The sequence below is a fragment of the Carcharhinus amblyrhynchos genome, unplaced genomic scaffold (genome assembly GCF_965287045.1).
Source record: "Carcharhinus amblyrhynchos unplaced genomic scaffold, sCarAmb.v2.hapA scaffold_896, whole genome shotgun sequence".
Classification (NCBI taxonomy): domain Eukaryota; kingdom Metazoa; phylum Chordata; class Chondrichthyes; order Carcharhiniformes; family Carcharhinidae; genus Carcharhinus; species Carcharhinus amblyrhynchos.
The window spans coordinates 30929-56039 of record NW_027650636.1 but is presented as its reverse complement, the minus strand read 5'-3'; the positions used below and the strand labels follow the sequence as shown (position 1 = coordinate 56039).

General features: G+C 48.0%; 1 protein-coding gene across 1 annotated transcript; it reads left to right on the top strand.

The window, feature by feature from the left end:
- The first annotated feature begins 409 nt into the window (after positions 1–409).
- Positions 410–25111, top strand: LOC145340277 (glycerol-3-phosphate acyltransferase 4). Its single transcript, XM_080184723.1, has 8 exons — positions 410–489; positions 3031–3124; positions 7671–7786; positions 10862–10917; positions 14579–14664; positions 18779–18907; positions 21656–21735; positions 24034–25111. Exons 1-8 carry the CDS (start codon positions 434–436, stop codon positions 24140–24142), a joined length of 726 nt encoding a protein of 241 aa, XP_080040849.1. The 5' UTR covers positions 410–433; the 3' UTR covers positions 24143–25111.

Here is a 25111-nt window from a genome sequence, read left to right as displayed (position 1 = left end):
GAGGCAGTAGTGCTGACCACTGTGCCGCCTGTTGAGGGTTGTCTATAAGATTTATGAGCAGGCTCTGTTTGGTCAAACCTGTGCCAGATTGAGTGGGAATAGGGGGGAGGTTTGGAAATGGTAGTCTTCAGTTTCTCCTCCAGTATTCAGCGGTGCACTTAGCAGTGGGGAGCTCTGGCTGGTTTCTGTTTGCCCTCCTGTGTGAAGGGACAGCGAGACCCATTGTAATCCTCACACTGAACTCTGCTGATGTAGACTGACATTCAGAGTGGCATTCTGAACAGTTGCACTGGGGGTTTTTGTCCATTTTATTTCATTCTTTTAATCTCACACACTGTGTCTTCTGTTTGCCTCGCCATTGACTGAAGTTTGGCAGTGTTTCTGCTCCCTTTGTCCAGGTTGAAAAGACTTTCTCAGCAAGCACATACACTTGATGTGTTACCGGATTTGTGTGCGGGCACTGACATCGATCATTCACTATCATGACAGGTGTGTAACATGCTGCTTCTCTATCCCAGAACCTGGCATCATGGCTTTATATGACAGCTATCGGTCTTGTTTGAAGCACGTTCTGTTGTTTGGGACAGTCTGTAAATTAGGAAAGTTGTTTAAATGGCACTGTCTCCGTCCCTGCCTCAGTGCAGTTCCTGTGCAGCCAACAGGAACACTGAATGCACAGGCAGCATTTTCAACATGAACCGCCACTCCACTGCCACCCGCCCACTCACCCACCCACTCACTCACCAACCCTTCTCCTGATCCTCTTACTCCCTTCCCCTCTCTCTCCTCTCTCCTTCCCTCCCCCTCACTCACTCACACAACTGTGTTCCCTTCTCCTGATCCCCTCACCTACTTGCTCACTCACCATTCCTTCTCTTGATCCCCTCCCACACTCACACTGTTTCTCACCATTTCCTTCTCCCGATCCCTGCACTCACTCAGCATCCGCCCCTCCTGACAGTCTCCCTCTCCTCACTCGCTCACTCAGCATTCTCATCTCCCCACTCATTCACCCCCCGCCCCCATTGTTTGCCTCTCCCCATCCCCCACTCACTCAAGTCGTCCTCACCTGATCACTCCTTCATTTACTCACTCACTGTTCCCGTATCCTGATTCCCTCACTCACTCATACCCCTTCACAGCTTTCTGCTTGTTGCCCTGTGAGCTGGGCTCTGGAGAGTGGGGAGCGAGCAGGAGAGTGTATGGGGGGTGGGGCGCGAGCAGGAGTGTGTACGGGAGAGGGGGGAGCGAGCAGGAGTGTGTACGGGAGAGGGGAAGCGAGCAGGAGTGTGTATGGGGGGTCGGGGGGGGGGGGGGGGGCGCGAGCAGGAGTGTGTATGGGAGAGGGAGGGACCGAGCAGGAGAGTGTATGGGGGGTGGGGCGCAAGCAGGAGTGTGTACGGGAGAGGGGGGAGCGAGCAGGAGTGTGTACGGGAGAGGGGGAAGCGAGCAGGAGTTGTGTATGGGGGGTCGGGGGGGGCGCGAGCAGGAGTGTGTATGGGAGAGGGAGGGACCGAGCAGGAGTGTGTATGGGGGTGGGGCGCGAGCAGGAGTGTGTACGGGAGAGGGGGGAGCGAGCAGGAGTGTGTATGGGAGAGGGAGGGAGCGAGCAGGAGTGTGTATGGGGGGTCGGGGGGGGGGCGCGCGAGCAGGAGTGTGTATGGGAGAGGGAGGGAGCGAGCAGGAGAGTGTATGGGGGGTCGGGGGGGGGGCGCGAGCAGGAGTGTGTACGGGAGAGGGGGGGAGCGAGCGGGGAGAGTGGATGGGGGAGGGGGGGAGCGAGCGGGAGAGTGGATGGGGGAGGGGGGGAGCGAGGCGGGAGAGTGGATGGGGGAGGGGGGGGGGGAGCGAGCGGGGAGAGTGGATGGGGGAGGGGGGGAGAGAGAGCGGGAGAGTGGATGGGGGAGGGGGGGGAGCGAGCGGGAGAGTGGATGGGGGAGGGGGGGAGGAGCGAGCGGGAGAGTGGATGGGGAGGGGGGGGAGCGAGCGGGAGAGTGGATGGGGGAGAGGGGGAGGGGGGAGCGAGCGGGAGAGTGGATGGGGAGAGGGGAGGGGGGAGCGAGCGGGAGAGTGGATGGGGGAGGGGGGAGCGAGCGGGAGAGGGGATGGGGGAGGGGGGGAGGGGGGAGCGAGCGGGGAGAGTGGATGGGGAGGGGGGGAGCGAGCGGAGAGTGGATGGGGGGAGGGGGGGGAGCGAGCGGGAGAGTGGATGGGGGAGGGGGGAGCGAGCGGGAGAGTGGATGGGGGAGGGGGGGGAGCGAGCGGGAGAGTGGATGGGGGAGGGGGGGAGCGAGCGGGAGAGTGGATGGGGGAGAGGGGGAGGGGGGAGCGAGCGGGAGAGTGGATGGGGGAGGGGGGGAGTTAGTGGTCGTATGGGAGAGGGGGACCGAGCAAGATGGCAAGGGGGATGTCGTGGGAGTAAGAGAGATGGGAGAGGAAAGTGATGTGTAGGAAGTTGGGAGAGAGAGAAATAGCAAAGGGATGAATGCAGGGAAGTATCAGTTTGAAAGTTTGTTAGAGTGGTAAATTACTAAGAGTAGGAGCAGTAAGATAGAGTAATCAGTAAGATCTGAAAGTTTGAGTAGCAGTTTGTGAGTGTTAGAGGACTACAGCAGGAGTATAATATCGGGAAATGTGAAGCTATTCACTTTGGCCGTCAGAATAAAACTCTGGCTATATTTGAGAAGGTGAGAATGTTGGAAGTGTACAAGGAGCACAGAAAGTTAGAATGCAGGTACTACACCGCGGTTAGAAAGACAATGGACAGGGATTGGGCGACAGGAAGTTATTACAGTTGTGCAGGGTTTTGGTGAGGCCACATTTGGAATCGTGTGTGCAGTTTTAGTCTCTGTGTTTAAGTAAGGATATGCATGTAATACCGCCAAGGTTTGTTAAATTAGTCCCTGCCATTGTTTCTATGGAGAGAAGCTTCGAAGAAAGAGAGTTGACCTCATTGAGATTGACACGAGTGTGAACTTGACAGCGATAAGCATGCATTGTGACCGTTCCTTCCCTTCCGATCCTTGACAGCGAAAACAGGCCGAAAAATGGAGGCATATGTGTTGCAAACCACACCTCTCCAATCGATGTCATCATCCTGGCAAGTGATGGCTTCTACGCTATGGTGAGTGCTTATTAAATCTTAGAACTTGGGCATTCTGACAGTCAGTAAAGTTTATTTATTAGTTGCAAGTAGGCTTACATTAACGCTGTAATGAATTTACGATGAAAACCCCCTAATCGTCAAACTCCGGTGCCTGTTTGGGTACATTGAGGGAGAATTTAACACCTAACTAGATGTCTTTCAAACTGTGGGAGGAAACCGGACACGCAGACAGGGGAGAACGTGCAGACTCCGAACTGAGAGTGACCCAAGCTGGGAAATGAAACCTGGGTTCTTGGTGCTGTGAGGCAGCAGCGCGAACCACTGTGCTGCCCCAGTCGAAGGGAAATCGGACTTCATGAGATGATGTCTCTGTGGTGGTGAATGTGACCTCCTTAAACTTCATCTCTGTAATTCAGGCTACCATCTTTCCTCTTCCAACATGTCATCCAGTTAGCAGCGGCTCAGAATCCAGTGAAGTTTGATATTTAACTTCTGTACGTTCCAACTCGGAGAATCCTGGAAATTTGCCGCACAGATAGAGGCTATTCAGGCCACTGTGCTAACACTTGGGAAAAGTTGATCAATCCCACATCGCTGTTTTTTGTCTGTATCCTCATAAGTTCCTAACCCTCCCTACTTGTCCAGTCCACTTTTCAAGTTATTTCTGGAATCCAGCACACTTGCAGGTAGAACATTCCCGATCCGGACAGCTTTCCCAGTGAAAGGGTTCCTCCACATCTCCCTCAGATTTAAAATCATTGGGAAAAGATCCCTGAAACCAGAAGAGAAAATGCTGGAAAATCTCAGCAGGTCTGGCAGCATCTGTAAAGAGAGGAAGGAGTTGATGTTTGGAGCCCAGATGACCCTGTGTCAAAGCTAAGAGGCGTAGAAAGTGGGAGATATTTATACAGCAGGGTGAGGGAATGAAAGATGAGACATAGCCACAGAAACCAGGGAAAGGCTGCTAATGGCAGCCCGTAGAGAGAACAGAAGGTGTGAACGGCCACACGGCACAGAAGCTGAAATCAGAGGGTGAACTGTGACAGATGAAGAGGTGGGGGAAGAGGGGAGATGGGTGGGAGGGAGGTAAAATTGAGAAGAAGAGGGAAGCAAAAGGAGAGAAAAGCCAAAGAAAGAGGAGGTAAATAGGAGGGACAAGTGTGGGGGGGGGTGGGGAGGAAGAAATATAAAGAAAGACAATAAAGAAATGAAAGGTAGAGAAAAGTAAAAAAATTAAATAAAATGAAAAGAAAGGGGTAGAGGTGGGGTAGAGCTAATCATCTGAAGTTGTTGAATTCGATGTTAAGACTGGAAGGCTGTAAAGTGCCAGCCGGAAGATGAGATGCCGTTCCTCCAGTTTGTGTTGAGCTTCACTGGAACACTGCAGCAGGCCAAAGACGTGGACGTGGGAGCAGGATCGTGTGTTAAAATGGCAAGCAATGGGTGACAGTTTTGAGAGAGAGAGAGAGAAAGACGGTGCTGCTGGAGAGAGAGAGGTGGAGTAGATTCATGACTGTCGTAAAGCGGAGATTGTACTCCTGTCTGAGAACTAACACCTAACTACTCAGAGGAATACCTCAAATCATAATCTGTAAAAGTGAGTGTGAAGTGGGACGATCTGTGATTCAGCAATTCCTCGTGGTTAAATCAAAATAACTACTTGAGACACTCCAAAATCAACAAGGAACAATTTATTTATCTAACTAACGGTTAAATACAATTCCCACTTAAGAAAAAAGTAGAATTTTTAGTCACTTTCAAAATACAACCAGTTTTATCATCTTCTGGTCTTCTGTCTGGAATCTCTGTCCTGTTTTGGTATCTTTGCTATTCAGATGAGGCTTTGACTCAAAGCTATCAGCTGTGGCAGAGAGAGAGAGATTGCTGTCTCTGTTTCCCTCTAAAGCTGTGAGCTGTGGCAAAGAGTGGTTGCTGGCTGTGCCTCTCTGAAGCTGAGACCTGTCTCTTACACTCCTGATGACATATCAACATCTTCCCAATAGGATTGGTTCTCAGGTTACCAAAACATTAAATTTAAATCTAAGAGTCGGCTGTGAGCTAAGTGCTAGTTTAAACTGATTGGGCTGCAAAATTCCAAAACAGCCAGTTGTCTTGGCAACATACTGCCTGGTCTCTTGATATAAATGTTTCACTCTGTGTACTCCATGCACTTGCACCTCTTTTTTGTTCAACTGTAAGTACTGCAAAAAAACTACCTTTGAAAGGGACCATGCAATTTTACAATTCGACTCTTGTTACAATTTTTTTTGTTTTAATTTTACAAACACGATCTTTGCAATGATGACTTACTCGCCAGAGGGAACCATTTTTCTCTCTGTTGACTCGATCAAAACCGCTCAACGTTTTGGCGACCTCCATCGCCTCTGAATCATCCTTGCTCCGAGGGGAACTGTCCTAACTCTCCTCGGGACTGAGGTCCCCCATCCCTGGGAAATCTCCCCTGTATTGAAGGCTGTGACATTTTTCCTGAACTGTGGGTCCCAGAATTATCTGCAATACTGCAGCTAAGGCCATACCAGTGAATTATGAAGTTTTAGTTTCATCTATATTATCTTTTTATATTCCATTTCTCTATTTCTAACCCCAGTTTGTTGGGGAGGCAATGGCCTAGTGGTATTATCGCTAGACTGTTAATGCAGCTAATGTTCTGGGGATCCGAGTTCGAATCCCGTCACAACAGATGGTGGAAATTGAATTCAATAAAAGAACATCTTTAATGAAGAATCTACTGATGACCATGAAACCATTGTCGATTGTCGGGAAAACCCATCTGGTTCACTAATGTCCTTGAGGGAAGGAAATCTGCCGTCCTTACCCAGTCTGGCCTACATGTGACTCCAGAGCCACAGCAATGTGGTTGATTCTCAACTGCCTTTGGCAACTAGGGATGGGCAATAAATACTGGCCCAGCCAGCGACATCCCATGTCCCACACACGAATAAAAAAAAGTCACCCAATCCCATTTAAGGATTTGTTTTTATTTAAAGTTAACTTATTAGTCACAAATTGGCTTACGTTAACACTGCAATGAAGTTACTGTGAAAATCCCCTAGTCGATACACTCCGACGTCTGTTTGGTTACACTGAGGGAGAATTTAGCACCTCAGCAGCACATCTTTCAGATTGTGGGAGGAAACCGGAGCACCCGGAGGAAACCCACACAGACACGGGGGAGAACGTGCAAACGCCACACACGGTGACCCAAGCTGGGAATTGAACCCAGGTCCTTGGCGCTGTGAGGCAGCGGTGCTAACCACTGTGCCACCGTGCTGCCCAGTGTCTGTGGGCACCAAGATCTCTCAGCTCATCTGCACTGTTGCGATTCCTGCTGTGTACCATCCTTCCTTAGTGATCTGCCCAAAGTGAATTATGCCACACTTCTCCACGCTGAATGAGACATTGGCATTGCGGGTGTGTGGAGAAGGGACAATTAGTCCTTTATCCAGATGATTTGACTGAAGGTTGAATCGTTCTCAGAACGGGAAGGTTTGCTGCCAATCACTCGGATATTACTCACTTCTGTGTGCTTTGGTATCGGCATGAGGAGTGATTAAGATCGAGTGGGAAATCAGTGCAAGACACGCATTTTTCCTGCATCGGCACCACCTTTTCAGCACTTTGTGAAATGCCTTTTCTGTCTCGGTACAGTCTGTCTTTTGAAAATATATGTAGCTTCTGGAACGTTGCTGGCACAAAATGGCTGTTAGTTTTCTCCACTCCTAGTCAGCAAATCCCATGAAAGATGTCTGGATGTAGTAGCGCGGAGCAATAATATAATCCTCTGTATTCTCTGAGTTATCAAGTTGTGATTCCCCTTCACGTTCCTTCCCCAGCCTCCCATCCACTGACTCTGTCTACACTTCCCACTGCCTCAGAAAAGCAGCCAGCATAATCAAGGATCCCACGCACCCCGGACATTCTCTCTTCCACCTTCTTCCATCGGGAAAAGGATACAAAAGTCTGAGGACACATACCAACCGACTCAAGAACAGCTTCTTCCCTGCTGCCATCAGACTTTTCAATGGACTTACCTTATATTAAGTTGATCTTTCTGTACACCCTAGCTATGACTGTAGCACCACATTCTGCACCCTCTCCTTTCCTTCCCCGCATGTACTCTATGGACAGTATGCTTTGTCTGTATAGCACACAAAAAAACAATACTTCTCACTGTATCCCAGTACGTGTGATAGTAAATCAAATCAAGTACTAAGCTGATCTTTCTTTACACCCTTGCTATGACAGTGACACTAAGTTCTGCGTTCTCTCCTTTCCTTCTCCCCTATGTACTCTATGAACGGTATGCTTAGTGCACAAGAAACAATATTTTTCACTGTATCCAAATACATAGAACAATAATAAATCAAATCAGATGAGGAAGCAGTGGAGAATAGAAGGGGTATAAATGCAGTCTGACCCTTGTTACTCAGATTGAGCCTGGTTGCTTAAGAGAGGGAAGCCACTCCCAAGCTACTCGAAGCAGATTGCTAACTGATACACTGAGAACAGCTCTAACCACCCGTGTGATTGTGTTTTCCAACAGGTGGGCCAGATCCATGGTGGGCTGATGGGAGTCATTCAGAGGGCCATGGTCAAAGCTTGTCCTCATATCTGGTTTGAGAGGTCAGAGGTCAAAGACCGCAATCTCGTTGCAAGAAGGTGAGATAATAATCACGCGATTTCAAGGGTTTTGATCACTGTGGCATCTTTGCGATTCATCTGGCTGGCTGAACAGTGGGTGATGCGGAGATGCCGGCGTTGGACTGGGGTAAACACAGTAAGAATGAAGTAAGTTTCCCTCTTCACGGTAAGTGAAGAGGGAAACCTCGAAAGCTTGTGAGTTTACTGTCAAATAAATCGGTTGGACTTAAACGTGGTGTTGTCAGACTTCTTACTGTGAACAGCAGGTGGTCAGGGCACTGTTTATGGCACAGGGCTGAATCGACAGAAATATGGGAGGCTGACTGCAGAGCTCACTTTCTTCTGAATGTTTCTGGCATCTGCTGGGTTCACGTTGCCTGGGTGAGTGCGGCTCCAACAAGGTTCAGGAAGCTCAACACAGCGGGGGAGAGGTGGGAGGAGGAGGCCCATGTTCTCAGTGAGGGAGGAGCTGCGTTTTTGCAAGCACTGTTCATCTTTTAATTCTTTTAAACCCTGAAGTGCAACTCATAATCATGGTAATTTTGGCAGGTATACACTGTGCGATGTTCCTGGAACATCCTGGTTATCATTTTTGGGCGGCACAGTGGTTAGCACTGCTGCCTCACAGCTCCATGGACCCCGGTTCGATTCCTGGCTTGGGTCGCTGTCTGTGTGGAGTCTGCATGTTTTCCCTGTGTCTGTGTGGGTTTCCTCGGGTGCTCCGGTTTCCTCCCACAGTCCAAACATGAGTACGTTAGGTGGATTGGCCATGCCAAATTGTCCCTCCATGTCCAAAGATGTGCAGGTTAGGGGGATTGGCCATGCTAAATTGTCCCTTAGTGTCCAAAGATGTGCGGGTTAGGTGGATTGGCCATGCTAAATTGCGCCTTAGTGTCCAAAGATGTGCAGGTTAGGGGGATTGGCCGTGCTAAATTGCCCCTTAGTTTCCCGGGATGCTTAGGTTAGAGGAAAATTTGTGGGGTTACGGAAGGAATAGGACCTGGGTGGGATTGTCATTGGTGCAGACTCATTGGGCCAAATGGCCTTCTGCATTGTAGCGTATCTGTGATTCTGTGACGGGGAGCTGAGCAAAGTGGGGAAAATCTTTGTTTGATGAAGGTGCTGGGAGATGGCTGGGTGGGACCTTGTTGGCAGTTGTGGTTTAGCTGGTCAATGGGTTCACTCTGACAACGTTATAGGCAGTGAGATGGCGCTCCCTTTGTGAGGGAAGTTGTGGATAACTCAGCTCCCTGGCACAAATCATTGGTGCTCATTTTAATGAACTGCAAGATACCCTAAAGAGAATGGATGAGGCAGAGAAGAGAATCCTGCTAGAATACAAGAGCAGGGATGTCCTGCTGAGGCTGTATAAGGCTCTGGTCAGATTTGGAGTATTGTGAGCAGTTTTGGGCCCCAAGGATTGCTGGCCTTGGAAAGGGTCCAGAGGAGGTTCACAAGAATGATCCCTGGAATGAAGAGCTTGTATGAGGAATGGTTGAGAAATCTGGGTCTGTACTCGATGGAGTTTAGAGGATGAGGGGAATGTTATTGAAACATACAGGAGACTGCGAGGCCCTGGATCGAGTGGACGTGGAGAGGATGTTTCTACTAGTAGGAAAATCTAGAACTAGAGGTCACAACCTCAGGCTAAAGGGACGATCCTTTAAAACAGAGATGAGGAGGAATTTCTTCAGCCAGAGAGTGGTGAATCTGTGGAACTCTTTGCCTCAGAAGGCTGTGGAAGCCGGGTCATTGAGTGTCTTTAAGACAGAGATAGATCGGTCCTTGATTAATAAGGGGACCAGCGGTTATGGGGAAAAGGCAGGAGAATGGGGATGGGAAAAATATCAGCAATGATTGAATGGCGGAGCAGAATCGATGGGCTGAATGGCCTAATTCTGCTCCTTTGTCTTATGGCCAGTTGAGAGGGCAGTTTCCTTGGTGGGGGCTCACCATCAATTCGTGGAAATCTCGACGCTTTATCCTGAGATCCCTCACTCTTTGCAATATCCATTCATTATCCGTGTGAAAAGGAGTGCCTGACTACAATGAACGATGATTGATCATTGAAACCAGTTGTGTTATTATTTGCTTTTCTATCTGTCTGTGTGGAATGAGGATTATTCTAATTGGGCAGCACCCAATGCCTTACAGCACCAGAGACCCAGGTTCAATTCCGGCCTCGGGTCACTGTCTATGGAGAGTTTGCACGTTCTCCCCTGTGTCTGCGTGGGTTTTCTCCTACAACCCAAACATGGTTTAGCATGATTGGCCATGCTAAATTGACCCTAGTGTCAGGGGATTAGCAGGGTGAATGTGTGGGGTTATGGGGGTAGGGCCTGGGTGGGATTGTGGTCGATACATACTCAATGGTCTGAATGGCCTCCTGCACTGTAGATATTTTATGATTCTATTCTGCAGTGGACTTTGGGGGTTTGTTGCAACGCGTGAATGGAAAACCTTCAAAAAACATTATTAAAAATGTAGCCTGTGTGATTGGTACGCCATCCACCATTTTAAACATCTCTATCTCATCAGCACACATTATTAGCAAACAAGGTCTTCAGTGAGGCCAACGCTTGCCTACTCCGGGTAAGCGACTAGTCTAAACCTTGTGTTAGTTTCATGAACGCTGTTTCCAGCCTTTGCCACAGAATGAAAATAAGACCCTTTCCATAACAAAATTCCAGAGAGCGAGATGCAGTGAACTATAACTGTTATATTGTCTGTATGAATCGACAGAGCAACGTTGTGAAATTCATTGTGTCCGTTCGCCTTGTTAGCAGGAAATAAAAGATTAAAAGATTTGAGTGCTCACTGTGCATTGTCTGGTTAATCCTTTACATCCTGGAACTCCCTCCCTTATAGCACTGTGGATGTACCGACCACAACGATCCAAGATGGCGGCTCACCACCACTACTTCAGGGGGAAATTAGGGCTGGACAGTAAATGCTGGGCCTCACTAGCAATTCTCGCTTCCCGTGAAAGAAAGCATGGAAGGGTTCTTTAGAAAGGCAAGAGATTTCTACACGAGCAGATGGGTTATTTGACTTGGAAAGGCTAACTGTGCCTTTGTTGATTTTTTTTTTTAGGTTGAGTGAGCATGTGAGAGACCAGGCCAAGCTTCCGATTCTGATTTTCCCAGAAGGTAAGTGTGTGAGCATCGAATGGTCTCTGCCCTCTGACAGATGGCAGCAGACACGATACTGGCATTACTGAAAAGAGAATCCTGGTGAGATAGACATTGAAGGACCCTCGAGGTAAACTGGTAGACAGGATGCCTCAAATTGGTGAGGAGGGTGTGTGACTGAGCTTGAGAGTTCAGCAGGCCCCAGGTCTGATTCCTGTTCAGTGTTAAGAAGCTTGGGCAGCACTGGGTCCAATTGAGGTACAAAGATCCAGATACAACTTGGAAGCATTACAAACTGTGAGGCAATCAGTGTAGATAAAGATATGGACACATTGGTGGAAAGGATGGAGAAGTGGCAGATGAAGTTTAATGAATGAAGTCATTCATTTGGATCGGAAAGAGAGCGTCGAGTCCTAACGGGGATGCAGGAGCAGAGGGAACTGGGAGTCTATGTGCACAAGTCACTGAAGGTGGCAGGACAGGGCAGACAGCAATTAATAAAAATGAAGCACATCGTATTCCAGATTGTATTAATGGAGTATTGAACACAAGAACAAGAATCGTATGTTAAACCTGGATCAAACATTGGTCTGGCCTTGACGGTGCAGTTCTGGGCACTGTATTTTAGGGTGGATGGGAAGATATTAGAGAGAGAGAGAGAGTGCAGAAAAGATTCACAAGAATGGTTCCAGGGTTGAGGAACTTCAGTTACGCAGGCAGATTGGGCAAGTTGGGGCTGTTCTCCTGGGGAAAAGAGAAGGCTGAGAGAAGATTTGCTAGAGGTGTTCAAAAACTTAAGGGATCGGGTCAGAGTCGAAAGGGAGAGATTGTTCCATTGGTGCAAGGATCGAAAAGCAGAGGGCCACAGATTGAAGGTGATTCTTCAAAGAAGCAATGTAGACATGAGGAGAAACTTCTTCACAGAGCGAGTGGTTCGGATGAGGAGTGTGCTGTCTGAGAGTGTGGTGAAGGCAGGTTAAATGGAAGCCTTCAGAAGGGAATTGGAGCATTCAAAGGTGCTGGGAGAAGGCAGGGGGAGTGCTCCTTTGGGGAGTCAGCACAGATACAATGGGCCGAATAGCTGTCTTCTCTGCTGTAACTGTCCCGTGATCAGTGTCCAGTGTGCGCCATGCTGGAACGACTCAGTCATCACTGACTTCGCCTGATAGGGATTTAGCTGTGATGTTACCCACTGCGGAGTAACTTCACTGTAGATGCTGACACAGGAAGAATGACACAGCAAAAGGCTACAAGGGGTTTGGGAGGGTCTGTCTACGTTAAGAAGCTAGTCCCTGCAGCAAGCCTTTCCCTATCTTACAGTGAGCTTGGGTGTGTGTTGAACAATACTGACACGTGTCTGTGCAGTTTCAGACGGAAGCCTGACTGATAGAAAGGTGGGATGAGATGTCTCAGTAGCAGGTGAAAGTGCTGAGCTGCATTCAGTACCTTATTCATGTCTCTCACTATGGAGTGTGCAGTGACTAAAGGGTACATGTATGCCAAACCTGTACTACTACCCTCCCAGTGACAGACTGGAGATGGGCAGTGTCCAGCTGGCATACTATGGTGTTACTGCCTCAGTTCTAACAGACAATTGGGAAGAACCCTTCAGAGTATTGACAGGTAGAGGAATCTGGGCTTACGTGTCCACCCGTTACTGAAAGTGGCAATGCAAGTGGAGAAGTTATACAGCATGCTTGCCTTCATCAGTTGGGGCATTGAGTATAAAAATTGGCAGGTCATGCTGCAGCTGTACAGAACCTTAGTTAGGCCTCACTTAGAATGTAGTGTTCAATTCTGGACACCACAGTACCAGAAGGATGTGGATGCTTTGGAGAGGGTACAGAAGAGGTTTACCAGCATGTTGCCTGCTCTGGAGTGTATTAGCTATGAGGAGAGGTTGGAGAAACTCGGTTTGTTCTCACTGGAACGACGGAGGTTGAGGGGCGACCTGATAGAGGTTTACAAGGTTATGATTGGCATGGACATAGTGGATAGTCAAATATTCTTTCCTCGGGTAGAAAAGTCAAGTAATAGGAGGCATGGGGAAAAGTTCTGAGGAGATGTAGAAGGCAAGTTTTTTTACACAGAGGGTGGTGAATGTCTGGAAGGCGCTGCCCAGGGAGGTGGTGGGAGCAGGTACAATAGCAGTATTTAAGGGACAACTAGATGAATCCGTGAATGGGATGGGAGTGGAAGGGTATGGACTCGGTACGTGCACACGGTTTTAGTTTAGGCAGGCATCGTGATTGGCACAGGCTCAGAGGACCTGTTCCTTTGCTGTACTGTTCTTTATTCTAGGACAGATCCCAGCTGCCCTGTCTTGAGGTTAATGGACATTTCCACTGTCCGCTCCTCACCAGCTCCGCTTCCGTGGGTAGAATTCCAGTGAGACTATAGATATAATCTGTGTGTTCACCACTAACTGCGGAAGCAAACTCCCACAGCCTGTCAAGTCTCTTTGTAACAAAGTCTGTTTCCTCTTTTCTACATCCTCTTGTATTTCCTTTTGTGCCCATTGGAATCGATTTGTACCTCTGCTTCCAAGCTGTGAACAGCATTGAGTTTCCAGTGCTGAAGCAGGCCATTTTGGGCAAAGACATGGTCTTATCTGTGGCTTTTATTTACACATCCACACAAGACTTCACTATTCTCATTTTGTTCTGCAAATAATCCACACCCTTTCCAGCTCTTGCTTTCTTTTCTCCCCATTTCTTTCCTAACCTGTTAGTATTCCCTTTTGTCTGCTTGATGGACAGATCAGAATAGATATGAGGCTGCAAAATGATGACTGTGGGGGATTGGACTGTACTTGAACCAGCTTCCTTTGGCCCAACTCATCCATGCCGCCCAGTTTTAATCACTAAGCTAGCCCCAGTTGCCTGCATTTGGTCCATATCCCTCTATACCCATCTTACCCATGTAACTGTCCAAATGCTTTTTAAAAGACAATATTGTACCCGCCTCTATTACTACTTCTGACACTCACCACCCTCTGTGAAAAATTGTCCCTCTGGACACTTTTGTATCTCTCCCCTCTCACCTTAAACCCGTGCCCTCTAGTTTTAGACTCCCCTACCTTTGGGAAAAGATATTGACTATCTAGCTGATCTGTGCCCCTCATTATTTTATAGACCTCTATAAGATCACCCCTCAGCCTCCTACGCTCCAGAGAAAAAAGTCCCAGTCTATCACTAGCCTGAAACCTTCAAATCCCGGTAACATGCTAGTAAATCTTTCCTGCACTCTTTCTAGTTTAAAAATATCCTTTCTATAATAGGGTGACCAGAACTGTACACAGTATTCCAAGTGTGAGGATATTCACCTGAGGAAGGAGCAGCGCTCCAAAAGCTTGTGATTCTGAATAAACCTGTTGGACTGTAACCTGGTGCTGTGAGACTAGTACTGTGTTAGAGATTTGTGGCGAACCATTGTCACCCTATCCATGAGCAGATTCAGATTGGTTTTTATTTCCCCCTCTTTATCAAGCTTTCCCGATTTCTAATGCAACATTCGGACCCTCAGATGGAGTTTGCTTAGAGAACATGGAGCTTTGAGCAGATGTTTCCTGCATAAACTTTGACTGGGCAGCATCCCATTCAGAACATGAGATAAAAAGTAGTGAGGGGCAGAGACGATTGCTTCGCTCACCTGGTGCCTGCCTGTCTCTTCTCTATAGGAACCTGTATCAATAATACCTCCGTCATGATGTTTAAGAAGGGAAGCTTTGAAATTGGAGCCACTGTCTATCCAGTCGCTATCAAGGTAAGACTAATTCCAACAGACTTATCTGAATAGATGCATGAACAAATGGGGAATAGAGGGATACAGGCCTCGATAGGATAACATGATAGTGCAGGATTGGAGGGCTGAAGGGCCTGTTCCTGTGCTAAACTGTCCTTTGTTCTATGTAACTGGGTGTGCCACAAGATGAGTGAAGCCATAGTTAAGATCTGGAGTAATTCTTGATTATTAAGTCACTTTGATTTGGTTTATTATTGTCACATGTATTAACATACAATGAAAAATATTGTTTCTTGCGCGCTATACAGACAAAGCATACCGTTCATAGAGAAGGAAAGGAGAGGGAGCAGAATGTAGTGTTACAATCACAGCTAGGGCATAGAGAAAGATCAACTTAATTAATGCGAGGTAGGTCCATTCAAAAGTCTGTTGGCAGCAGGGAAGAAGCTGTTCTTGATTCGATTGGTATGTGACCTCAGACTTTTGTATCTTTTTCCCAAAGGAAGAAGGTGGAAGAGAGAATGTCCGGGGTACGTGGGGTCCTTAATTATGCTGGCTGCTTTTCCTGAGGCAGGGGGAAGTGTAGACAGAGTCAATGGATGGGAGGCTGGTTTGCCTGATGGATTGGGCTATGTTCATGACCTTTTGTAGTTCCTTGTGGTCTTGGGCAGAGCAAGAGCCCAGACCAAGCTGTGATACAACCAGAAAGAATGCTTTCTATGGTGCATCTGTAAAAGTTGGTGAGAGTCGTAGCGGACATGCTACTGGCTATCCTTTGGGCTTTGGACAATTTCTGATCTAGACTGTTTGGCATCTTTAACCTTGATGTGGGAATGCCGGCGTTGGACTGGCGTAAACACAGTAAAAAGTCTGACAACACCAGGTTTTAGTCCAACTGATTTATTTGATAATACTCTCAAGCTTTCGGGGGGACTGCCTCTTCGTCAGGTGAATGGAGAGTTCTGGCCTCAGACAGACCATATAAAGCACAGACAGTTTAGAGATTACTGATTAGAATGCGAATCCTTACACCTAACCTGCTGTTCAAGACCTGAAGTGGCTGACAATGTGAGTGGAAGGAGCACTGATCACAGGTTAAAGAGATGTGTATTGTCTCCAGACAGTACAGTAAGTGAGGTTTTGCAAACCCAGGCAAGTCACGGGGGTTACAGATAGTGCGACATGAACCCAAGATCCCTGTTGAGACCGTCCTCATGTGTGCAGAACTTGGCTATCAGTCTCTGTTCAGCGACTCTGCGCTGTCGTGTGTTGTGAAGGCCGCCTTGGAGACTGCTTACCCGAAGGTCAGAGGCTGAATGCCCGTGACGGTCTCAACAGGGATCTTGGGTTCATGTCGCACTATCTGTAACCCCCGTGACTTGCCTGGGTTTGCAAAACCTCACTTACTGTACTGTCTGGAGACAATACACATCTCTTTAACCTGTGATCAGTGCTCCGTCCACTCACATTGTCAGCCACTTCAGGTCTTGAACAGCAGGTTAGGTGTAAGGATTCGCATTCTAATCAGTAATCTCTAAACTGTCTGTGCTTTATATGGTCTGTCTGAGGCCAGAACTCTCCATTCACCTGACGAAGAGGCAGTCCCCTCGAAAGCTTGTGAGTATTATCAAATAAATCGGTTGGACTAAAACCTGGTGTTGTCAGACATTTTACTGTGTTTAACCTTGTCAGAGTGTGCACAATTTTCGGGAGTGCATTCCCCCCCCCCAGTCTGATGGAAAATGTTTCTGTTTCAGATTGGCATTCCCTGAAATTGGGAGTGTGGGTGGGTACGGTGTCTGTCATGAACCAGGTGGATGTTAGCTGTGAGGCCGTCTCAACTTGAAACAGTTCATGTAGTGTCCTGTCTTGATGTGAGGAGTCACTTGAACCACCACCACCACCACCAGCCCCCTCCCCGGTGAGAATAATCAACCCAGTCATTGAGTAGCAATTACGACTACTATTTACTAAATTAAAAGACAAATGCACACAAACTATAACTAGATAATTAAGTGTATGAATCACTAAACACACACACAGGTTATGTAGAAATTACCCCGTGTTCCAAAATATACAATTCCCGAACAGCATCCAATTTAAATAGATCTGTAAGTCTGTGGGGTATTTCGGTGGCACAGTGGGTTAGCTCTGCTACCTCACAGCGCCAGGGACCCGGGTTCGATTCCCAGTTTGGGTTGCTGTCTGTGTGGAGACTACATGTTCTCCCCGTGTCTGCGTAGGTTTCCTCCGTGTGCTCCGGTTTCTTCCCACAGTCCGAAAGACGTGCGGGTTAGGGGGATTGGTCATGCTAAATTGCCCCTTCGTATCGGGGGACCAGCCACAGGGTTATGGGGAGAGGGCGTGGTTGGGATTGTGGACGGCCGAATGGCTGCCTTCTGTAGTGTAGGGATTCAATGATTCTGTGAAGTCCGATCCAGCTGACAGTCATCACACGCTACAGGGCTGATGATCAAATCTGGGAAATGTTTTCCTGGTCTGGTAAAGATAGTTCAAAGGCCTTTATGAAGGTTTTTCTGCTACTTTGGCTCGAAGGATCAGATGCAGGCCTCACCTTCTGGCTGTGAATTGTGGATTGGCCTCTTGGGTTGTTAGGCACCTGCCTGCTTCTGAAGGTGCTGGCAGACATGGGGAGAATGTGCAGAGTCTGCACAGACAGTGACCCGAGACTGGGGTCAAACCTGGGTCCCTGGCACTGTAAGGCAGCAGTGCTAACCCACTGGGCCACTGTACTGCCCTGAGTATAGAGGTTAGCAAACAGAAAACAATAACAGAGAAACCCAGAATCACTGAAAACAGCCCACTTCTCAAATCTCCATCGAGTCATAGAGGTTTACAACATGGAAACAGGCCCTTCAGCCCAACTTGTCCATGCTGCCCTTTTTTTAAACCACTAAGCTAGTTCCAGTTGCCTGCATTTGGCCCATATCCCTCTTCCCATCTTACTCGTGTAAATACTTTTTAAAAGACAAAATTGTACCCACCTCTACTACTACCTCTGGCAGCTCGTTCCAGACACTCACCACCCTCTGTGTGAAAAAAATTGCCCCCCTGGACACTTTTGTATCTCTCCCCTCTCACCTTAAACCTATGGCCCTCTAGTTTTAGACTCCCCTACCTTTGGGAAAAGATATTGACTATCTAGCTGATCTGTGCCCCTCCAGAATTAAACATTTTCTGTAACTGGTTATGAAATATTTGGCGTGTATGAAATGTATTTAATATTATTCATGGGGTCACGGTGAGTGAACAAGCCTGGCTTTAATCCTGTGGCCCACTGAGATGAAGGACAGTCACTGCTGCAGCCCCCTCTCACTAGCCGAGGTTGTCTGTCAGTTCTCTAACAGACAAGGCGAGATTTGTGTACCTGTTTATCGCACCCACGAGATGGCAATATTCTTCCAGTAAATCTCCCTCACTAAACGGGACCCACTGCGTTAACGTCACTGCACCTTTGGGCCTGTGATTAGGTCGACGTTTGCTTTGTTTTTAAGGAGACTATTATACGTTTCCTCTGCCTCACTGGGCTGCAGCTACAGAGGATGAGCTGTTTTAAAGGGCTGATGCCCAGACTCTGATCTTGTTGCTTTGACTCTGTTTTGTCAGCACTGTCAGAGATCCTTGGGTACCAGCAACCTTAGGCACGCTCAGTCTACTGTTAACACAAACAGCACTGGATACCATGTAAGGCCTTTAGTGACTTGTGCACAAGGAGAACTGCCCCTCCCTCTGTCAGATTGGCTGGAGTGGTTCTGATGTTACAGAGAAACAAGTTAGTTAATTACAACAAACCAGAAACAAGAGATATTTCACATCTTTCATTGCCAATTAAATCCTGGCTTTTCTCCCTTTCTCATTCGATGAAAAATTGACTTCTGCTAATCCTTCATTTGCAAAACGCATCCCCATATCTCGCCTTTGGTATTTGTTATGGAAAAAATCTGGTCTTGTTCATCCAGGTCAAAAAGCAGAAGGTTTTAAGGCCTAAGCAAGAGAAGATTAGTCTAAAGCAGACAGACTCCCTTGAAGGTCTGCAGCCGATAACATTCCGACAGGCTGTTACAGAGAAGGCATGATTCTCTAAAAAAAAATCTGAACATTTTAACTTCCACAGTATGATCCTCGCTTTGGAGAAGCCTTCTGGAACAGCAGCAAGTACGGAATGGTGAACTACCTGCTGAGGATGATGACAAGCTGGGCTATAGTCTGCAGCGTCTGGTATCTACCGCCAATGACACGAGAGGTAAGCTCTGGCTTTGTGATGCAGTGGGGTGGAGGGGGGAGGAAGGAGACACTGGGGAGTGAAGCCTGATGGCTCACTCTTCAGCCCACTCTGCTAGGTTCAGGATTAGCACATGGAGATCAGGAGACCATTCTTCATCTGTGAATGCCAGCAGGCATTATCGCATCCTTTTGTTATTCATTCGTGGGACATGGGTGTCGCTGCTGGGCCAGCATTTATTGCCCATCCCTAGTTGCCCCTTGAGAAGGTGGTGGTGAGCTGCCATCTTGAATCACTGCTGTGGGTTGTCCCACAACGTCGATAGGGAGGGAATTCCAGGATTTTGACCCAGCGACAGTGAAGGAACAGCTGATACATTTCCAAGTCAGGATGGTGAGTGGCTCGGAGGGGAACTTGCAGGTGGTGGTGTTCCCCATGTATCTGCTGCCCTTGTTCTTCTAGATGGAATTGGCCGTGGGTTTGGAAGGTGTTGTCTAAGGATGAATCGCTGCAGTGCATCTTGTAGATGGTACACACTGCTGCTACTGAGTGTCGGTGGTGGAGGGAGTGAATGTTTGTGGATGGGGGGCCAATCAAGTGGGGCTGCTTTGTCCTGGATGGTGTTGAGCTTCTTGAGTGTTGTTGGAGCTGCGCCCATCCAGGCAAGTGGGGAGTATTCCATCACACTCCTGACTTGTGCCTTGTAGATGGTGGACAGGCTCTGGGGGAGTCAGGAGGTGAGTTATTCACTGCAGGATTCCCAGCCTCTCCATCACGTTCCAGCATCTCAGTGCCCCCCCCAGGCTTTCCCATTCTTAACCTGGATTTGGTACTGAATGAAACTAGCCTCTGAGCCTGACTGTTGATGTGGGGAACAAGGGGATAATGAAGAGTCAGAGCTCAGTGCGGGCGGGTGGGCCGAGGAACTTAACATTCAGGGCTACGGGCCGAGTGCTGGTAAACAGGCCTAGGTGGGAAGTCTGGTATTTCTTGCGCATCGGTGCAGACTCGATGGGCTGAAGGGCCTCCTCTGCACTATATGATTGTATAACCAGGTAGAGAGTGCTGTTGTTTATATGTGGCATCTCCTGCTGCTATGGTGGAGAGCAAACTTTAATGTGACAGCAAAGACATAACTTCATTCTGCACAGCTTCACTCACTCGCGATGTTATTTGAGATTTGTACACCGCAATAATGTCTTTTAACACTTGAGGAAGTGCCTTACAGCTCATGAAGTATCCGCAGAGTGTAGTCACCGCTTAATGTAGGAAACTCGCGGCCAGTTTGCACACAGCAAGATCCCATAAATGCTAACAGATGCGGCAAATGTTTGATTTGATTTATTATTCTCTCATGTGTTAGTATACAGTGAAAAGTATTGTTTCTTGCATGCTATACAGACAAGTTCACAGTGATGGAAAGGAGGGAGTGCCGAATGTAGTGTTACAGTCACAGCTGGGGTGTAGAGAAAGATCAGCTTAATGCAAGGTAGGTCCATTCAAAAGTTTGATGGCAGCAGGGAAGAAGCTGTTCTTGAGTCAGTAGGTACACGGCCTCAGATCTTTGTAGCTCTTTCCTGACAGACAAAGATGGAACTGTGTGCAATTTTGGTCCCCTTATTTGCGAAAGGGTATATTGGCCTTGGAGGGAGTACAGAGAAGGTTCACCAGGCTGATACTGGAGATGAAGTACTGTACTCGTTGGAGTTTAGAAGGCTAGTGGGGGATCTTATAGGGACTTACAAGATAATGAAGGGGCTAGATAGGATAGAGGTAGAGAGATTCTTTCCACTTAGAAAGGAAACAAGAACTAGAGGGCACAGCCTCAAAATAAGGGGCGGGGGGAGCAGTTTAGAACAGAGTTGAGGAGGAACTCCTTCACTCAGACGGTGGTGAATCTCTGGAATTCTCTGCCCATTAAAGCGTTGGAAGCGACTTTGTTAAATACGTTTAAATGACGGGTAGATAGATTTCTGTGAAATAAGGGACTTGAGGGTTATGGGGAGCAGGCGGGAAAGTGGAACTGATCCACTTTCAGATCAGCCATGATCTTGTTGAATGGTGGGGCAGGCTCGAGGGGCGAGATGGCCGACTCCTGATTCTATTTCTTATGTTCTTATGTTAAGAGAGAATGTCTGGGGTGCGTGGGGTCCTTAATTATGCTGGCTGCTTTGCCAAGGTGGTAGGAAGTGTAGACGGAATCAGTGGATGGGGGGCTGGTTTGCGTGATGGACTGGGCTTCATTCATGACCCTTTGTAGTTCTTTGTGGTTTTGGGCAGAGCAGGAGCCCATACCAAGCTGTGATACAAGCAGAAAGAATGCTTTCTGTGGTGCATCTGTGAAAAAATTGGCGAGAGTCGTAGTGGACGTGCTAAATTTCCTCAATCTTCTGAGAAAGTACAGGCATTGTTTGGCTTTCTTAACTATAGCTTCAGTGTGGAGGGATCAGGACAGGTCATTGGTGATCTGGGCACTTAGAAACCTGAAACTTTTGACCATTTCCACTTTATCCTTATTGATGTTGACAGGGGCGTGCCCTTGACTCAGCTTCCTGAAGTCGGTGACTGTCTCCTTCGTTTTACTGACATTGAGGGAGAGATTATTGTCATTGCCACCAGTTCACTGGATTTATTGTAGCTGTAAAGGAAGGGGGGGTTGGGGATGAGGATGTTGAATTTGATGATCAGCCCTGATCAGGATTTACAGTTGTAGAGTATGTGAGTGAGCAGCACTGAGTGAAACGCTCTCTCTCTGTTTGTGTCCCACAGGAAGATGAAGACGCAGTGCAGTTTGCAAACCGTGTAAAAGCAGCAATCGCCCGGCAAGGTGGCCTTGTGGATTTACTGTGGTAAGTACACTGCTTCCAGTCTTTGATCACCTCATACAGACTGCGGCTGGCCTTGTTACGTTTCCCCCTCAGGGAGACTTTGCCTCTGACCTGTCTCTAACTGAATTCATGAAATCGGTCTCTCCAAAGGGAATCCTGTTTCAAGTGTGCGTGATGTTAATATTTCAGAGGCTTTGGCTAAAAGGCCGGCAGCTCCCCACTGGTTAACGTTCCCTTCCCTACCCCAATAATGGGTACATAAGAAGTAGGAGCAGGAGTACGCCTTCGAGCCTGCCCCAACATTCAATAAGATCATGGCTGATCTGAAGTGGATCAGTTCCACTTACCCGCCTGCTCCCCACAACCCTTAATTCCCTTAATGATCAGAAATCTATCTACCCGTGACTTAAACGGGTAGCTTTTAGCAGCCTCGTTCCGGAGCTCTGCCATTGAAAGGAGGACAATGATGGGCATTGACTGCCAGAGTATTCTCAGATGGGGTTATAAAGCAGAGGCAGATCCCCCTTCTCTGAAAACTAACTCTGAAACATCCAAGGAGGAGTACTTCGCCCTGTAATCTGTAAAAGGTGTTTGTGAGGAAGTGGTGTGACCTGCTCTTCAGCAACTTCTAGTGGTTAAATCAAAATAACTCCCTCACTCTCTCTAAAATCAACATGTAATAATTTATTCATCTAACAGTGAACAAATTAACTAATCAAATAAATCCCTTCTATTAACTGTTCCCGAATAAAACAGGATTCTAATGGTCTGCGGTTCAAATAAATACAAATCCCACTCATCATCAGGGTAGAATTTAGTCACTCTCTAAATTACAACCAGGTTTTGTGTCTTCGGGAATATTCTGGGCCTTCTCTGTTGATTCTTCTGTCTGGAATATCTTTCTTCTTTAGTATCTTTGCTATCGAGAAAGTGCTTTCTCTAAGAGAGAGATAAAGCTATGAGAGCCAGCGATTTGCGCTGTCTCTGTCTCACAGCTAACTGCTGAGAGCTGTTATCTCTGGCAGGTGGCAGTTGCTCTCCCCTCTTTGTCCCACTCCTCCCTTCTTTTACACCTGTGATGACATATTAATACTTCCCACAATAGGATTGGTCCTAGGTTGTCACAACATGAATTTAAATTTAATAGGTTCTTGGTATCTAAGGGCCTGATTCAGACGGATTGGCTAAATTCAGGAGTACTGTGTAGATAAGGAAGAAGTTGTTTTCCATGTCAATCCCAGCAAAGACTGGACTCCTTGCCTTGGGTACAAGACAGAGCATTCCTCTGCCACTGGCTTCAGGAAAGTGCTTTCTCACTCACTGCGAGGAACACTCAGCTGGAGCAGGGGGGCCTGTCAGCCAGAGTTCCCTGCTTGAAGTCACCAAGCCGTGACCTGAAGCAGGAGTTGTGTCTGTGAAAGGTGTGAAGATGGTTCTGTCCGAGACGTGGGATGCAAATCATAGAAACTAGAAGCAGGAGGAGGCCATTCAGCCCTTCAAGGCTGCTCTATCATTCATTTTAACCATGGCTGATCATCAAATTCAATATTCTGATCCCACCACCCCCCCCCCCATATCCCTGGGTCCCTTTAGCCCCAAGATCGATATCTAATTTCTTCTTGAAATCACACAACGTTTTGGCCGCACTACTTTCTGTGGGAGTGAATTCCACACATTCACCACCCTCTGGGTGAAGAAATTTCTCCTCACCTCAGTTCTAAAAGGTTTGCCCCTTATCCTCAAACTATGACCCCGAGTTCCAGACCCTCCCCCGCCATCAGGAACATTCTTTCTGAATCTACCCTGTCTAACCCTGTTAGAATTTTATAAGTTTCCATGAGATTCCCCCTCACTCTTCTGAACTCCAGTGAATGTAATCCTAAAATCATGCAGCGCAGTGGCACAGTGGTTCGCACTGCTGCCTTACAGCACCAGGGATCCGGGGTCAATTCTGGCCTCAGGTCACTGTCTGTGTGGAGTTTGCACGTTCTCCCCGTGTCTGCGTGGGTTTCATCCGGGTGCTCCTGCTTCCTCCCACAGTCCAAAGGTGTGCAGATTAGGTGGATTGGCCATGATAAATTGCCCATCGTGTCAGGGGGGGTTAGCAGGGTACAGGTTGTGGGGTTATGGGGATAGGGCCTGGTTGGGATTGTTGTCTGTGCAGGTTTGATGGGCCTTCTGCACTGTCGGGATTCTGTTCTAATAGCGACTGGTTCTCCTGCTGGAATCCAGGAAAAGGTTGTGTATGATGTGTTTGATCTGGATGTGGACAGTGCGAGTGAGCGTGGTGCTTTAATCTGGAGTGTCTGTGCCTTGCAGGGACGGTGGCCTGAAGAGACAAAAGGTGAAGGACACTTACAAAGAGGAGCAGCAGAAACTCTACAGTAAGATGATCGTGGGGAACCATAAAGATCGGAGCCGATCCTGAGCGCCCCGTGGGACGGAGCCAATGCACTGCCAGTGTGGGCAGGCGAAGGGACACACCTTTGGCCTGTAATGAACTGGAGGGCATCGATTTGTCCAAGTACTTTGTTTATCTCTCTCTCTCTCTCTCTCTCTCTCGCGCTGAGGAATATACAAGTCAGCACCTTGAGAGGAATTCTGCCGAAGCTCAGACGCCCTCCCCACCCCCACCCGGAAATGGGACAGCGTCGAACCAAAATGGCAAGTGTGTGGGGTTGCTGGGCTGAGGGCTGACTGCAAGGAGGAAGGGAGTGGTGCAGCTGGTGTGATCTACACTAAGCCTGTTTTCCTGACCAAATGGGACAGTTAGCCATAGTCTGTGTATTTTAGCCCATTGCGTCTGTAGTATTTTGTTTGGAGAGAGGGGCTGTGACGGGGCACAGGCCCAAAGTCTTTGGAACACTACGGGAAGAGGGGAGGCCTGTTGCCAGAGACCCTACGATGCATGTTTTGACGTGTCTTTATTTTATATCGAACCTCCCACCCCCCCCCTTCCCCTCTGCCATTTTTTAAAATGTGTACCTGCATGCTGTGTGTGTTTTTTTTTTAAATTGTGTAGACTAACATTTCATTGTAACCGGGAGAGACTCTGCCACCTCAGCAGATGCAAAGGATTATCATGTCCTGTCCGCGGGTTGTCGGGGCGACGTCTCGTGAGGAAAGGTCGCTTGCAAACACCCCTGTCAGCACCGTTCCGTGAGGGTCATTCCTCTGCTGAGAGCCTCCTCTGAGCGACCGAGTCTTACTTCAAGGAAGGAAGGTTTTTCATTCCAGTTTGATGAAATGCTCTTGTCCGTCTCCAGATCGAAGCCAGTGTGGAGTACTTCACAATATTTGAGTTGTATTGGTGTGTCTTCAGCCACCTCTGAACGTCACGCCGTGTGAAGCAAATTGGATGAGGACTGACTAGAATAAATCACTTTTAGTTACAAGC

Bases quoted from the DNA above. Each gene is read 5' to 3' on its own strand.
- LOC145340277 (XM_080184723.1), top strand. From the start codon at position 434: ATGTGTTACCGGATTTGTGTGCGGGCACTGACATCGATCATTCACTAT. The intron at 3,125-7,670 runs GTGAGTGCTTAT...GTTTTCCAACAG, and splicing joins GTGATGGCTTCTACGCTATG to GTGGGCCAGATCCATGGTGG. The intron at 10,918-14,578 runs GTAAGTGTGTGA...TCTTCTCTATAG, and splicing joins GATTCTGATTTTCCCAGAAG to GAACCTGTATCAATAATACC.